Source organism: Chrysemys picta, chromosome 3, assembly GCF_011386835.1.
Source record: "Chrysemys picta bellii isolate R12L10 chromosome 3, ASM1138683v2, whole genome shotgun sequence".
NCBI lineage: Eukaryota > Metazoa > Chordata > Testudines > Emydidae > Chrysemys > Chrysemys picta.
The window spans coordinates 102,459,220-102,475,219 of NC_088793.1; the positions used below are offsets into that span (position 1 = coordinate 102,459,220).

The window sequence follows — 16,000 nt, forward strand, 5'->3', positions numbered from 1 at the left end:
GGATTTAAGTCAATCCACCCTACCCCCCTTTTCCTGCCACCACCACCCTTCTGCTCCTTCCCAGCCACCAAGCTCCTGTCCCCTCCTCCTCTGCTCCTATCCAAACCCACACCCCATCCAAACCCAGCTCCTGTCCCCCTCCCTATTCCCCTATCCATTTGCCAGCCCCTGACTACTGCTCCTTCCCCTTCTGCTCCTATCTTCCCCCATTCTCCCAACTACTGGCTCCCTCTCGGTCTGCACCTATATACCCCTTTTTTTCCTGCCTTCTAGCGCCCGCAACCCTCTCTTCCTCTCTGTTCCTATTTTCCCTGTTTCCCCTTCCCCCCCCCCCCCCCCATTCCTCAGCTCCCTCCATCTGAGTCAAGCTGATTTCTCCTCTTCTTCCATGCCTCCTGAATTCATATAAGGGAAGATTTGGGAGAGAGAGTGTGTGTCTCCCTGCTTTCAGTCCCTGTGCTTGGCATCACCAGGAGGAGGAATTATAGGGAAAGTTCTGCTCAGCCCCTGCAACTTTGGGGTGGAACATGATCAGTGCAGGTGGAATCTTCAGAGAATTTAACTGCCAGACTCTAATAAGTCTCTGCTGACCATCTGCAAAGAGAATTTTTTCAGAGGCTTATAACTTGAGCAATTTTGCACAGGTTTTCACAGGAATGGCAAAAGGCCCAGCCCATCACTGGCACCAGAGCAAGCCCCCTGCCAAATTTCATGTACCTGCTCCAAAGCATGGAGACTCTATAGCAGTAGTGGGCACCTGTGGCCCACGGGCTGCACGCGCCCGTCAGGGTAATCCACTGGCAGACCGCAAGACAGTTTGTTTATGTTGACCATCCGCAGGCAACGATATTTTCCCAAATCTCATATTTAAAACTAGCTGGACCATTTTAATTCAGACTTGCTAAAAAGTCAGCCTGAAGCGGACACACAGCTGTGACAGACCCAGACCAGTGGGGTACAGGAGTCTGGTAGCGGGCAAATATACTGGTCACTGGATGAGTAGTTTTCTGTTCCCTGAGTGACCAGAGCAGGGGCTGCACTAGAGTAATCAGGAACCTGCTAGAACCAGTTAAGGCAGGCAGGCTAATTAGGACACCTGGAGCCAATTAAGAAGCAGCTGCTAGAATCAATTAAGGCAGGCTAATCAGGGCACCTGAGTTTTAAAAAGGAGCTCACTTCAGTTTGTGGGGGGAGTGTGAGGAGCTGGGAGCAAGAGGTACAAGGAGCTGAGAGTGAGAGGGTGTGCTGCTGGAGGACTGAGGAGCACAAGCGTTATCAGACACCAGGAGGAAGGTCCTGTGGTGAGAATAAGTAAGGTGTTTGGAGGAGGCCATGGGGAAGAAGCCCAGGGAGTTGTAGCTGTCATGCAGCTGTTGCAGGAGGCACTATAGACAGCTGCAGTCCACAGGGCCCTGGGCTGGAACCCAGAGTAGAGGGCGGCCCCAAACCTCCCAATTGACCTAGACTGTGGGTTCTTCCAGAGGGGAAGGTCTCTGAGCTGTTCCCCAACCCACATGGTGAAACTCTGAGGCAAGAAAATCCACCAATAAGCACAGGACCCACCAAGATAGAGGAGGAACTTTGTCATACAGCATGGAAACATTTATCGCAAATAGTTAAAGTTTGGAAAAGGTATAACAGCTAAAAACAGGGTCTTATAATTCCAAATATTGACTTTATAGTTGTATTTGACTCAGATAGTGAGAACTGCACATGTATTTTTTCTTTTAATAGAAAAAACAGTAACAAAACAAAAGTCATCTTCTTAATGCATATAAATACTCATGTGCAGTTTAATAGATATTGGGTATTATGAAAACAACAGAAAAGCTAATTAACAAAGAAAAACCAGAAAGAACAAAGAAACAAATATCTGTAGTCTTTGATAATCAGTTTTTACAATAATCACTCTATTCACCTCAAAATGTAAAATATTTTTTATGGCCAGCAAAGTGCATTTTACTCTACTGTTGGGATAGTTGTAGAGAAGAAATTGTGTTCGTTCCTTGTAACCACTTGAAAGAGCATCCCTTACACACACCTTTCATAAGAAATAACTTTTCTATTTATTTTTTTTTCCTCAGGAGGAGAGCCCTTAGTTAGATGCACAATCTAGATTACATGAGATCCCAGAGGTAAAGGCAAATGTACAGTGCAGTATGAGTACACATTTCCTCACACATCAGTCATGGATGTACCATCTATACCACCATCTATACTAATTCAAAAACTTAAACTTCATTTAAAATTTCTGTCACTCCTCATTTTGCATTTGTTGAGCACCTGCCACCTTACAGGGCATATATAATACAAGATTGTTTTTTATACACCAGTGATGTCTTTTTCTGTCACTCTTTTTATGGTAAACTAGTGTGTTATAGTTTTTAATGTACACTGCAAAGGAATATCACAATATTTTAATGCTTTGAGTTACTCTGTAATATGTGTTTATTGCCTATATCCACAGCACTGAATTCAGATACTCTTAGAGCATAAGTTATTTATCCTTTCACTCCTGTGCAAGTAGTAGTTCTGCCCACCAAAGGACATGATATTGCGTTTACTAGTTCTATTGATCCATTGATGATAACCATTTAAAGACTTAGGAATGGAAAAATACTGTATAAGTGATAGTTAATACAAATGATAAGGAGATCTCAGCAGATGGCTTGCAACTGAGTACAAGTTTAGGAATGCCAGTGTGAGTAGTTTAATTGGGAATTTTTTTTACCAATAAGTTACTAAACTAAATAAATTAATATTTTGAAATATGCATTCATTTTATATGCAAAGTGGAGGGATCCTTTTCCTACCAAGAAAATTTTATACCTGTTTAGTGAGATACTCTGTTTATGAAAGAAAAGTCTTCCTGTCAAGAAAAAAGATTAGTGACATTTCAGTTTTTTAACTATTTTGAATTTGTCTCTGAAAAAATCTCCTGTAATTTGGATATTTCATGTAATGTATTTGTACATGTACATTGTGGACTTCTACTGCTATCTAGGATAGCTAGGCGTCCAGTTTTCAACTGGAATTGAAAACAGTACCACTGACTGGACTGCCAAGAGTCTGGTTAGCGGTGCAGCGGGGCTAAGGCAGCCAGCATTTCCCTCCAGCTCCTAAGTGCAGGGGTGCCATGGGGATCCACACACTGCCCCTGCCCCGAGTGCCGGCTCCGCAGCTCCCATTGGCCATGAATGGGAGCTGTGGGGGCGGAGCCTGTGGGCGAGGGCAGCGTGCAGAGCCCCGTGGCCATCCCTGTGCCTAGGAGCCGGAGAGGGGACATGCTGGCTGCTTCTGGGAGCTGGCTGAGGTAAGCACCGCCCAGAGCCCACACCCCTCATCCCCCTCCCACACTCCGTACCCCTCATTTATGGCCCCACCCTGGAGCCCGCACTCCTAGCCAGAACCCTCACCCTCTCCCACACCCCAACCCCCTTCCCCAGCCCAGAGCCCCCTCCCACACTCTGAACCCCCTCAGCCCCTCCCAGTCCTTGCTTACATTCCTTATCTAATGTTTCTTTAATAAAGAAACAGGCCTTTGCAGTGGTATCGTTATCTGAATGTTTCCAAAGCCCTAACCATCTCATTTTGCTATGCAAGAACTTTCTTCACTTTTTAAGCTGCACAACTACTCTTATTGCAGATTTTCATTGCATTACCTTATTACAAAGCCTCTTCTTTTTGCAGTTTGAAAAAAATCCCACATTGAGAATTAAGCAAGATGACTAAGCAGATATTCATATTTGCTGGAGTGAGATTTATGGCAAAAATAAAACAAAACACATATTGAATCAGATTTTTTTTAATTTGGTTTTATTTTGTTTTTATGATTATTTGTAGCTGGCATCTATTACAGTAAATGTGCTGTTAAAATTAGCACCAAAAGAAAATTTCCATTATTGCTACTGAACAGTACTCTATACAATTTACATTGTAGGTAGCATGATTATTCTTTAAGATCCAGAAATTACACAAGAGTAAAAATGGCTCTCTAGAGTCATTCTTGTACTTGCCCATCTTTGAGTAGTGTTGCTAGGTATCCATTCAAAGTCTTGAAAGGTGGCATTTTTAAAAGTGCTCAATATTGGCCTACCTCTACTCCCACTGAATTCTGTTGAAGTTTTGCTGTTGACTTTGACGGGAAAAGTTTGGCAGTGTTGAATTGTTTTGAAAATTCCACCCTAACTGTCACAGGCATTCTTTTTAAGACAGTATAACAAAAGGAGGATTTGACAATAGAAGAACCCTTTGATCAAGGTACTGTAATTGTAAATGCTCAGAATTTGAATATTTATTGTTAACAAGGGGAGTATGCAGTAAGTAGAAGTGATACTAAGTAAGCCTGAGTGGCTGTAAATGAATTTAGCTGGTCTTAATGGAAGGAATTTTGATATCGCAACCAAGTCATTAGCTTGAACGTTCAACAAAATGTTTGTCTTACTGAAAGTGCCTGAAATTTAAATTACCAAAAGGTGCAAATTGCACCACTCCAGAGGACCCCAACACCATAAAGGGCCTGGAAAAGAGTAGTTTATATTTTTAGTTGGAGGTGGGTTTTTTTCTCCTTTCGCTGGCTAACAGCAGTATATCACAAAGATGGATCTGAAGGTTGAACTAGAGTATATATAATTATATATTGCGGATATGTATGAAAAATGTGTACATGATATGTAAACTTCATTGGCACTTTATGAAAATACATTAAACATATAGTTACCGGATTCAGAAAATGAAAATTAATGTATGAATTATTTAGCTAACACTGCACTTTGCCCCAGAATCTGGTGTTTATTATTGTGAGCTTTAGCAGGAAACAGAAGCAATATCAATTGGGAAAACATTTCTTTACTGAACTGAGAACAGTATGGCTTTCTAGTTTCTAAGTGGGGAACCTGGTTCTTTGGTTTCTTTGTTCCTAGTTAGACTACTCCCAAGCTATTTTAGTTGAACATTTTACATACTAATGGAGTCTAGGGAAGTGCAGTTGGCAGCTGTTCATGGGATAATAATGAAACACACTGTTTAGTACTGCATACTGCTGCTGTAAAATGCGGGAAGTATTTTATAGATATCATGGTGAGCAGAACTGTATCCACTTTAAGTGATATAAGTGCGTGAACTGTTAGTGAGGAAGTTGTGTTTTCATATGAGAGTAACTGGCAATCATTTTGCTTTTGCAGGTAAAGAAAACGTGCACAGAATCAGATGTTTCAGAGGCTCAGAATTCCAGGTACAGTAACGAAAGTAAATACTTAATGAGAAGAACATGGTGATATGAAGCAATACTGAAGCTATATAGCAAAAGGCATGAGAGATTAGTATTGCAAAGAGTTAATGAGTCTGGCTAGATTACTTTGAAATGTATTTCATCCCAGAGGTGGTATTGTTTTTTGCAGTTACTGATAAGAATTGAGATTGGGAATGGACAGGGGGTGGAGAGAGTTTTGATAGTGTATTAATAGTGATTTATCACCTTCAATTTAGAAGAGAATCACATTTAAAACAATAAATATTGTAGTAAAGTCTCTAGATCAATTATTTTTTTCTTTTCTCATCCCTTTCTGCACCTATGATTGTTGCCATTCATTTAGTATTGCCGTTTACTTTCAGTGCCAGCAGATCAGTTTTTATTTGGGTAAAAATTCTTTTACCATGATTTTTTTTTTAAACGTTTACTTGTGCAAAATGTGCTAATGTTCATATGTTGGGAAAATCCCATACACTCCTCAAAGTATGTATTAAAATGCATTGTTTCCTAATTTTATATGTAAGTAGAAAAGGAAATCAATGTCACTTAAATGGGGTCACTATCCCTGTCTATATTTTGGACAAGTGATGCAATAATTACTGCAAATGTGCCATCCAGCATGTACATTATTGGTGGTTATTAAATTCTTAAGACACAGGGCATTGTTTTGCCTAAGATTTGTGGAGTGAAACATTTTATAGGCTGTCGTGTCTTATTTCTGTTTACAAGAGCTATATTTCAATTTCACAGGGAAAAAGAGGGTTTAATCACAAAAAGAAAAACACAGAATAAATCTAAAGAAACTAAGAAAGCTAAGAAATTAAAAATGACTGAAACTTTACTATGCTTATGTCTGGGTATTGCAGCTTTAATGTATGCAAGACCTCTGACTGGTTGGGACACAATAATACTTATGGACAATAGAATAGTTGTGAATAGTCCTGTATAGTATGTCAGAATTTCTTTGATTTGCTTTTCACATTATTCAGTTGCACATGCACAGCTTTCATTGGGTTCAGTAGGAGTTGTACTCATAATTCAGCACAGACTATGAGGCCTGATCTTACTTCCCTTGAAGTCCATGGGAATTTTGCTATGGACTTCAATGGGAGCTTGTTTGAACCTTTGATCCTTATTTAATAATAATCTAATATAAATGTTGTCCTCCCCTTCACACCCTGGCCTGGTATTTTTGAATGAAAATTAAGTTTCAGTTTTAAAAACCTCACAGTTCTTTACAAGTACTTTCAGTGGCATTAGGGTCCTGATTCAGCAAAGCGCTTCAGCATGAGTGTAACTTTAAGCATGTGAGTTGTCCCCTGTGGGACTCTAAACATGTGAAAAGTTACATACATGCTCAAGTGCTTTGCTGGATCAGGGCCTTGTATTGTAACAAGTCTAAGGGCACTTCATGACCCAGTATGCTTTCATAATACTTACTCCATTGTGAACTCCATCTGTTGAATGGTCGTTACGATGATTGTTATACTAAATGAAATAAATCTATAAAATATTTTTTTCTCCCAACTGCAAAAGTGACCCACACTGTGAACTATCAAACTGTAAATCTGGTAAGATTTCATTTACTGAAAAAAGGAAAATTTTGAACAAAAAGTATATATTTTGTATCCCCCCCCTCCCCTTATTTAAGGAAATGTATTTTAAACCAGATCTAGTTTAAATAAAAGGAAATGCTCCTGGCCTGAGAGTTTGTAATGCTGTGTATATAGCTAGAAGCAAGTTTTTATGCCAGAATTTGATATATACGATGCAACTGTGGTCTTAGAATGGAATCACTGACAGACCTTTGACAAGAGTGGCACTAGAGGGCACTGCTATAGCCCACAAAGTTTTAAAGCCTGGAGTAAGGTAATTCTTCTCAAATAAGTCTTAAGTGAAAACATTGCACATAAAATGAAACATCAGCATAAAAATGAATGCTGGAGACACATTGCCTTACCGAATGGCTGCTGGCTTGGGACTTAAGGCCAATATCATTCATTTATTTAGCTAGCTTTATAGTGTGTTGGTTTTGGATTTGAAACTATTACAATAAATGCAGATGGAAAGTGTTTTTACAGTAGGGAAGTAATTAAATTGGGTGTGGGAACTTTGTCAGGAGAATTCTTGGAGTGACATGTGTGTATCAGCAAATTCTTTGTCTTGCTTGGCGTTGGTTCCTCTTTTAGTGAGAAACTTTCAAGATACAGATGTGACTGGTAAATTTGGGCAGAGGGAATCTACTAGCTTATGCAATATATCAGGGCAAAGAATGCCTTACAGAAGTATCCTGCCATATGTGTGATAAAGCTCAATCATCAACAGCAGTCATTTCTCATTTGTACAAAATGGTTGTCAAGTTGACAGATGTTTAACAACACACATGTGCAGGAAACTTAGAAGATTTGCAAGCATGATACATGGAATGATTTTCTCTGAACACATAAATGTGCAAGAAAATGTGCAATAATCTTTAATATCTCAATCACCACACAAATTTTGATCCATCTATTTTCAAGCAGGACATGAGAATTTAGACATGCAAATTCTATGAGAGTTTCCTGGGAGTGAGTTGCTAAATCTCCTATGTCCTGTTCGGAAAGTGCTTTCCTTTATCTCTCCCTTTCTAGATATTTATGTTGCATCCATTGCTGTGGTATCTGGGGATATCCATATTATGAAATTCTTTCCTTTTGTTTTAAAAATTAAATTATCTGTTAGAAGGTTTAATGGCTTCCCAACATAATAAATTCCTATCATTTAATTTTGGATCCACTGTTGTTAAATTGAGAGAGGGTATGACTTGACAAGAGTCATACTGCCAATCAGTGGCAGAGTCAGAAATAGTACATATTAGCACTGATTCCCAGGCCACTGTTCTAAACTCCAGATAACATGAACACATAATCAGATTCATCCGTCAGTAACTTTGGAGATGTAGTTCATGGGTGCAGCATATCTGCACAATGTACATTGCACTGCATTTTCTCATGTTCTCAGTTTAATTTACTAAGGGTGTGATATTGAGAGGTGCTGACTACCTTTTCCCCATGTTTAATTTAATATAATTTAAGTAAATGCTGAGTTACTGTGCTATGCATGAGATGCTTAACTTCATTGTTACCAATGAGAATTTGTAGAAAAAACTTGAGCCACATTTTGTTGATACTGTATATCAAAGCACAAATCTAATCTCCTTACATATAATATTTATGCAGCGCTATGTGCTGCGGCACTTTTGTCTTCAGTGTTTTACAAACATGAGTTAATATTCATCATTTTCAAAGTTATGACATGTTGTTTTTAACCAAACTGGATGCCTGCTAGATCTAGTTATTCCCTCCCTCATCCAAAACCAAACCTCGCAGGCAGAAACTTAGTTACTGGATGAACTATAAGAAATGAGTAAAATATTAGACTATTTCAGATTCTGAAAATTGGTAGATTGGTAAATATCAAAAATGTAGAGCCCCGTGCTCCCATCTGCGTTCACACCTGTGCTTATGAAAGGGAGAATTCTTCTTCGAGTGATTGCTCATGTGTATTCCACAGTAGGTGTGCGTGCTCGCCACGTGCACCGGTGCCGGAAGTTTTTCCCTTAGCAGTACCCATAGGGGGGGAGCCCTGATGCGACCCCTGGAGTGGCGCCTCTATATCGCGCTATAAGGGGCGCTGCGCGCTCCCCACACCCTCAGTTCCTTCTTGCCGCCAGTGAAGGTAGTCGGAACTTTGTGCTCCAGCCTAGCTGTAGCCCTCTAGCCTTAGTGGTACGATTCTTCGACCGTAGTTAGTTTCTCTAGTTAGCGGCCTGGCTCGGGGCATGCCCTGTGCCCCAGGCTTCAAGTCGCGCGACTCCTGTTGCAATTCCATGCCCAGAAGCAAGCCACACTCTGTGTCTTCACTGTCTGGGCGAGACTCACGTAAGTGAGCGTTGCAAAATCTGCAAATCGTTCAGGCCTTGGACGAAGTGTGAACGAGATATCCGTCTCCGGGCTCTACTCATGGAGTCGGCATTGGCCCCGGCACCGGCACGCCGACCTGACCCGGCGCCGGGCATCGCGTCCTTGGTGCGGAGCGAGGGCCCATCGACCAGTCGGCACTGCTCCCCCACTAAGAAGCAAGGGAAGACCCAGCGGCGCCAAGACAAGGATAGGGGTGAGGGACCTAGACCTCTGACTCGTGCGGAGCAGAGTAGTCCGGTCCCGTCCGCGCGTGCCTCTCCTCTGGTAAGGATACCCTCGACGCCAGAGGCAGCACAGGCAGCATGTGACATCCTCGTCCTTCCGGTGCCGGGCGCGCTGCCCAAGTCAGGCCTCCGGTCCCGAGGGAAACCGAGGCGGAGATGCCTGCCCGTTCCGAGGGGCCTTCCCGTAGCCCGCGACAGACCTCTACTCTGTTGGCTGGGTCACCTGGGAGTGACTCTCTGGAGGCTTCCACTGCCCGGAGGGGCCACAGGCACCGTGATAGAAGGCATCGACGCTCCTCTTCCAGTCGGAGTGATGGGAGTATCTCTCGACGCCGTCAGCACTGCCACTCATATTCGAGTGTTCACCGAGACAGACGCCATACTCGGAGCGCATCCCGAATGGCACCGGCACCGAGGCGTCGTAGCCACGATCGCCGGAGGGATTCCAGAGACAGTACCTCCGACATATACGTGTCGTCGTCGTCGTCAAGGTCCAAATCCCGAGGTCGGCGCCGACATGGCCGGGACCGGTCCAGCCACTCGTACGACACCATGCATTCATCGATGACCTCGGCCTCGGATCCCAGCTGTCCCTCCCCGGGCCGCATTGCCCCTCAAGAGCCAGTAGATCTGCTAGGACCCCCTACAGGTCAGTGGCAAGGAGCGCCATTGCAAGGACAGTGGTGCCAATGGGCACTGTGGCCCCAAGCGCCCGTACCTGCGAGACCCCGTTCTGTAGCAGGGGCATCCCAAGTCCACTCGGTGTCCCCGCCTCGGCACCAAGATCAGTCCTCGGGCACTGAGCCACCAGGGCCCGGACACGGGGTTTGAGCCGACGGTACCGCCCGATGCCCTGGAGGCAGTACCAGTTGCCTCGTCGGCACTGGATGAGTCTGTAGCAGCGCCGCCCTCTGTCTCTCAGGAGGACTTTAAGGCTCATCAAGAGCTTCTTAGACGGGTGGCCTTGAATCTCCAGTTCCAGGCTGAGGAGATGGAGGAGCCATCGGACACTTTGTTTAATGTCTTGTTCTCCTCGACACCGGTCCGTGTGGCCTTGCCTCTTCACCAGGGGGTAGCCAATATTTCTACCGGACTTTGGCAGACCCCGGCTTCCCTGGCGCCCATTTCTAAGAAGGCGGAGCAGAAGTACTTCGTGCCAGCAAAAGGGCATGAGTACTTGTACACTCACCCAACCCCAAACTCGCTGGTGGTGGAATCCGTTAACCACCATGAGAGACATGGCCAGCCCGCACCCACCCACAAGGATAAAGAAACCTTTTGGGAAAGACTAGACACTTTTGGGAAAAAGGTTTATTTGTCGGCGAGCTTCCAGCTCAGGGTGGCGAACCACCAAGCGCTGCTGAGCCGGTATGATTTTAACTTGTGGGGGTCTCTGCCAAAATTCAAACCTCTTCTCCAAGACCAGGACAAGACGGAATTTAAAGTCTTGGTCGACAAGGGAGCGGCGGCGGCGAAAGCAGCTCTTCAAGCGGCTTCAGATGCGGCGGACACAGCGGCCCGTTCAATGGCCTTGGCTATTTCCATGCGAAGGGCGTCGTGGCTCTCGCTGTCCGGGCTGTCTGCAGAATCCCAGTCCCTCATGCAGGACCTGCCCTTCGATGGGAAAGTCCTGTTTGCGGACCAAACAGACACTCGTCTGCGTGGGATGAAAGACTCCCGCACCACCCTGCAGACACTAGGCCTCTATGTCCCGACACCCAAGGATAAATCCAGGCCTCAGACCTCGGCTCCCCCAGTTAGGGGCAGATATGAGCCCCCACCTAAGAGGCCGAGGTAGCAGAGGCGTCGATCCCAGCACCAGTCCAGTTTGGCCCCACAACCGGGCCCCTTGAAGGGCAAGAGGCAGGGGAAGAGGCGTTTTTGATTCTTTGCAGGGGACCACCGGGCCTGTTGCCTGGGAAGCCCCCCAGTTAATAAAGTTGGTGTTTGGCAACCGTTTATCTGCCTTCAGAGTGCAATGGTCCCATATAACGTCAGACTGGTGGGTCCTCAGTACCATCACCAAGGGGTACATGTTGCAATTCGCCTCGCCCCCTCCCCACCATCCTCCATCCAGGGAGGTCTCTGGAGACCCGGAGCACGCCCTCCTTCTAAACCAGGAGGTGGCGCGCCTCCTCACCCTGGGCATGATGGAGAGGGTATCTTGGGAATTCCAGGGCAAGGAGTTTTACTCCCGGTATTTCCTGATCCCGAAGGCAAAAGGCGGGCTCAGGCCCATCCTCGACCTGCGGTATCTCAACCAGTTTCTGGTCTGTTGCAAGTTCCGTATGGTGTCCCTGTCCTCTATTATTCTGTCCCTAGACCCAGGGGATTGGTTCGCAGCCCTGGACCTCCAGGATGCGTATTTTCATATCCATATTTTCGAGGGTCACAGGCGCTTCCTCCGTTTCCTGGTGGGGCAGGACCACTACCAGTTTACGGTCCTTCCCTTTGGCCTCTCTACGGCCCCCATGGTTTTTACCAAATGCATAGTGGTGGTGGCCGCCCGCCTCAGGCGGAACGGGCTGCAAATCTTTCCCTACCTGGACGACTGGTTGCTCAAGGGCAAGTCTCGATCCCAGGTTCAGGCCCAGGTGGAATTCCTCCTGGCCACTTGCAACATCTAGGCCTAGTGGTAAACAAGGACAAGTCCACGTTAGTCCCAGCTCAGCGCATACACTTCATAGAAGCGCTGTTAGACTCTGTAGTGGTCATGGCCTCTCTCCCCCGAGACAGGTTCGAGATGCTCAAAGGTCTCATAGCTTCAGTCATGGCCTTCCCCGTGAGGACGGCAAGAGTGTGCCTCCAACTCTTAGGCCATATGGCAGCATGCACCTCGGTGGTGCGGCATGCCAAACTCAGGATGAGGCCCCTTCAACTTTGGTTGGCCTCCCAATACTCCCAACCCAAGTACGGCCTGGACAAGGTTGTCACGCTTCCACCCGCGGTGGTGGCAGACCTGCAGTTGTGGTCCCTCCCAAGCAACATGTTGCAAGGGATTCCCTTCCGAGAGGCCCCTCCCTCGATACATCTGGTGTCGGATGCCTCGGACCTGGGGTGGGGAGCCCACGTGGGGAGCTTCCAGAACCAGGGCAGATGGTCAGCCTCAGACTTGCCCCTATGTATAAATGTCAGGGAACTCTGGGCGGTGCGCCTAGCCTGTACAGCCTTCCACCGGTATCTGTAGGGGAAGATGGTCAGAGTCTTCATGGACAATACGACCGCAATGTATTACATCAACAGGCAAGGGGCCACGAGGTCCTCGGCCTTGTGCCAGGAAACCCTAGACCTGTGGAAGTTCTGTATAGCGTACAACATCTCCTTGAGGGCCTTTCACCTACCCGGCATGCGCAATACACGAGCCAATCGTCTGAGCAGGGTTTTCTCTCAACAGCACGAGTGGTCACTCCACAGGGAGATTGCCAGGCAACTCTTCCTAGAGTGGGGTACTCCCCAGGTGGATCTTTTCGCCACCAACCAGAATCGCCTCTGCCCTCAGTTCTGTTCCAGAGCAGGAGGGGTCGAAGGAGTGATAACGGACGCGTTCCTGATTCCATGGTCGGGCTGCCTGTTCTACGCCTTCCCGCCCTTCCCCCAGATAGGCAAGGTCCTACAGAAAGTAAAGACAGACGGGTCCAGGGTTATCCTGATAGTGCCGGATTGGGCCTGTCAACATTGGTATTGAACCCTCCTACAACTTCTAGTGGCCCCTCCGCACAGACTGCCGCTCCGACCGGATCGCCTCTCCCAGGAAGGAGGATCCCTCCTCCTCCCTGACCTGGCTGCACTTCACTTGATTGCGTGGCTGCTCCATGGTTAGACAAGGAAGAGGGGAGGTGCTCTGAGGATGTTAGGCAAGTTCTGCTGGAGAGCAGGAAGCCCTCCACACGGCAAACCTACCTGGCCAAATGGTATTGGTTCTCCACATAGACGAGGGAAAGGGGCTCCTCCCCCTCATCCGCGTTGCTCCAGCTCATCCTCGATTATCTACTGTTCCTTAGGACCCAAGGGCTGGCGCCTGCCTTGGTCAGGGTACACTTAGCAGCAATTTCGGCTTTCCACCCTCTGGTGTCTGGTCAGTCGGTATTTTCCCACCACATGACTTCCCGGTTTTTGAAAGGTCTGGATCGGGCATTCCCTTACGCCAGACCCCCGTGCTCTCCCACCTCACGGCCCCCTGCTTTGAACCCTTGGCCACGTGTTCCTGGTGGCTATCATCTCAGCCTGCCGGGTCTCGGAGCTTAGGGCCCTGACCTCTGACCCCCCCCCCCCGTATACGGTCTTCCATAGGGACAAGGTACAGCTCCGCCCACACCGGGCCTTTCTGCCGAAGGTAGTCTCAGCTTTTCACATGGATCAGGGCATCTTCCTACCAGTTCTCTGTCCTAAGCCCCATTCTCCAATGAGGAATGACGCCTACACATCCTAGATGTGTGTAGAGCACTGGATTTTTACCTAGACCGGACCAGGCCATTTCGGAAATCCCCTCAGCTTTTCATTGCATCGGCCGAGCGCATGAGGGGGCAACAGGTTTCCACCCAGCAGCTCTCCTGCTGGATCACCTCATGCATACGCACGTGTTACAACCTGGCAGGGGTCCCCCGCCTCTTCTAGTGAAGGCTCATTTGACGAGAGCTCAGGCCTCATCAGCTGCCTATGTGGCTCACGTACCTATCCAAGACATCTGTAGGGCTGCTATGTGGTCCTGTGTCCACACCTTTTCATCGCACTATGCAATCGTCTCCCAAACACAGGATGATGCCGGGTGTGGTAGGGCGGTACTCTGCTCTGATAACCCTTAAACTCCCACCCACCTCCATCAGGTATAGCTTTTAGTCACATGAATACACATGAGCAATCACTCAAAGAAGAAAGGACAGTTACCTGTTCCGTAACTGGCGTTCTTCGAAATGTGTTGCTCGGGTGTATTCTACATCCCGCCCTCCTTCCCCTCTGTCGGAGTTGTCTGGCAAAAAGGAACTGAGGGTGGGGGGAGCGCGCAGCACCCCTTATAGCGCGATATAGAGGCGCCACTCCAGGGGTCGCAGCAGGGTTCCCCCACTACGGGTACTGCTAAGGGAAAAACTTCCGGCACCGGTGTACGTGGCAAGCATGCACACCTACTGTGGAATACACCTGAGCAACACATCTCGAAGAACGCCAGTTATAGAACAGGTAACTATCCTTTTCATTCCTTCTGCCTAGCCCAGGGAAGCTCCTCAGCAAAGGCTTTTTAGTGTTCTAGCCCCAGTCAGCGTGGGCTTCTCTGAATTCTCCTCCCCCACTCTGCAGAAGCCTTTCCTCCCCATCTGCTCTGCTCAGTTTAATGGGGTTCTAGAGAGAACTGTAGTGGTGGAGGCCCTAGAACAGGGGTGGGCTAACTATGGCCTGTGGGCAGGATCCGTCCCGCCAGCTGTTTTAATCCGGCCCTCGAACTCCCACTGGGGAGCGGGGTCTGGGCTTACCCCGCTCCGGTGCTCCAGCCGGGAAGCAGGGTTGGGGGCCGCTCCACACAGACCCCTCCAGCTCCTATGTGTAGCGGCAGCCAGGGGGCTCTGCTCTGCACACTGCCCCCACCCCAAGTGCCGCCCCCGCAGCTCCCATTGGCCGGGAACCGCAGGGGCGGTGCCTGCGGGTGGGGCAGTGTGCAGAGCTGCCTGGCCGTGCCTCCGCGTAGGAGCCGGAGAAGGGACATGCCACTGCTTCCAGGAGCCACTTGAAGTAAGTGCTGCCCGGAGCCTGCACTCCTGAGCCTCCCCCTGTGCCCCAACCCCCTGCCCTGATCCCCCTCCAAACCCCTTGATCCCAGCCTGAAGCACCCTCCTACACTCCAAACGCCTCATCCCTAGCCCCATCCCAGAGCCCGCACCCCCACCCGGAGCCCTCACCACCTACACCCAACTCCTGAGCCTGGAGTCCCCTCCTGCACCCTGAACTCCTCATTTCTGGCCCCACTCTGGAGCTTGCACCTCCAACCAGAGCCCTCCTGCACCCAACCTCAATTTTGTGAGTATTCATGGCCCGCCATACAATTTCTATTCCCAGATGTGACCCTTGGGCCAAAAATATCACTCCAGGTAAGAATGAAGGCAGAGAGAAAATATGTAGTGTGTCAGGATGGTATCTATGAATAAAAAGAACACTTGAAGATCTTGGGAAATCATTTTGTGGGCTGTGGATGGAGGTTAGCTGACCTTAAATTACTTCTAAAAATACATAGAGGTGGTAAAAAATAAATAAATAAATAAACTGGCTTCTATTATTCACAGAAGCATGCATCTTTTTGTTGGCAACGTGCAAGGAGGCACTTTACTTCACAAAATAAAATAAATATTTTATGCATATCTTTAATATCAATCTGACAGATCAGTTGTCTAATGATATACACTTTCTCCCCATTTATCCTTTTTCCTATTTTTTTTTAATTCAAAAAGTAAAAGAACAGGAAAGAGAAATTGCTCATAAGAAATTTCCAGTGAAAACTTCTACCAGACACTTGTAGTGCAACACGATCACAGGCACACTAGCAATTGCATTACATACTCTTACAGTTAGACAAAGCT

The 16,000-nt window shown here is 47.1% G+C and overlaps 1 protein-coding gene across 31 annotated transcripts in view; it reads left to right on the plus strand.

The window, feature by feature from the left end:
- EYA4 (EYA transcriptional coactivator and phosphatase 4) overlaps nucleotides 1–16,000 on the plus strand; it is a 228,788-nt gene that overhangs the window by 116,311 nt on the left and 96,477 nt on the right. For all 31 annotated transcript variants that reach the window (XR_010599667.1, XR_010599666.1, XR_010599668.1 and 28 more), the window contains one exon: nucleotides 5,184–5,233. Coding sequence is in view for 17 of the 31 variants with exons in the window: in XM_024113356.3 (XP_023969124.1) it covers nucleotides 5,184–5,233 (50 nt within the window). In the remaining 14 variants the exon portion in view is untranslated. The remainder of the gene's footprint in view (nucleotides 1–5,183; nucleotides 5,234–16,000) is intronic.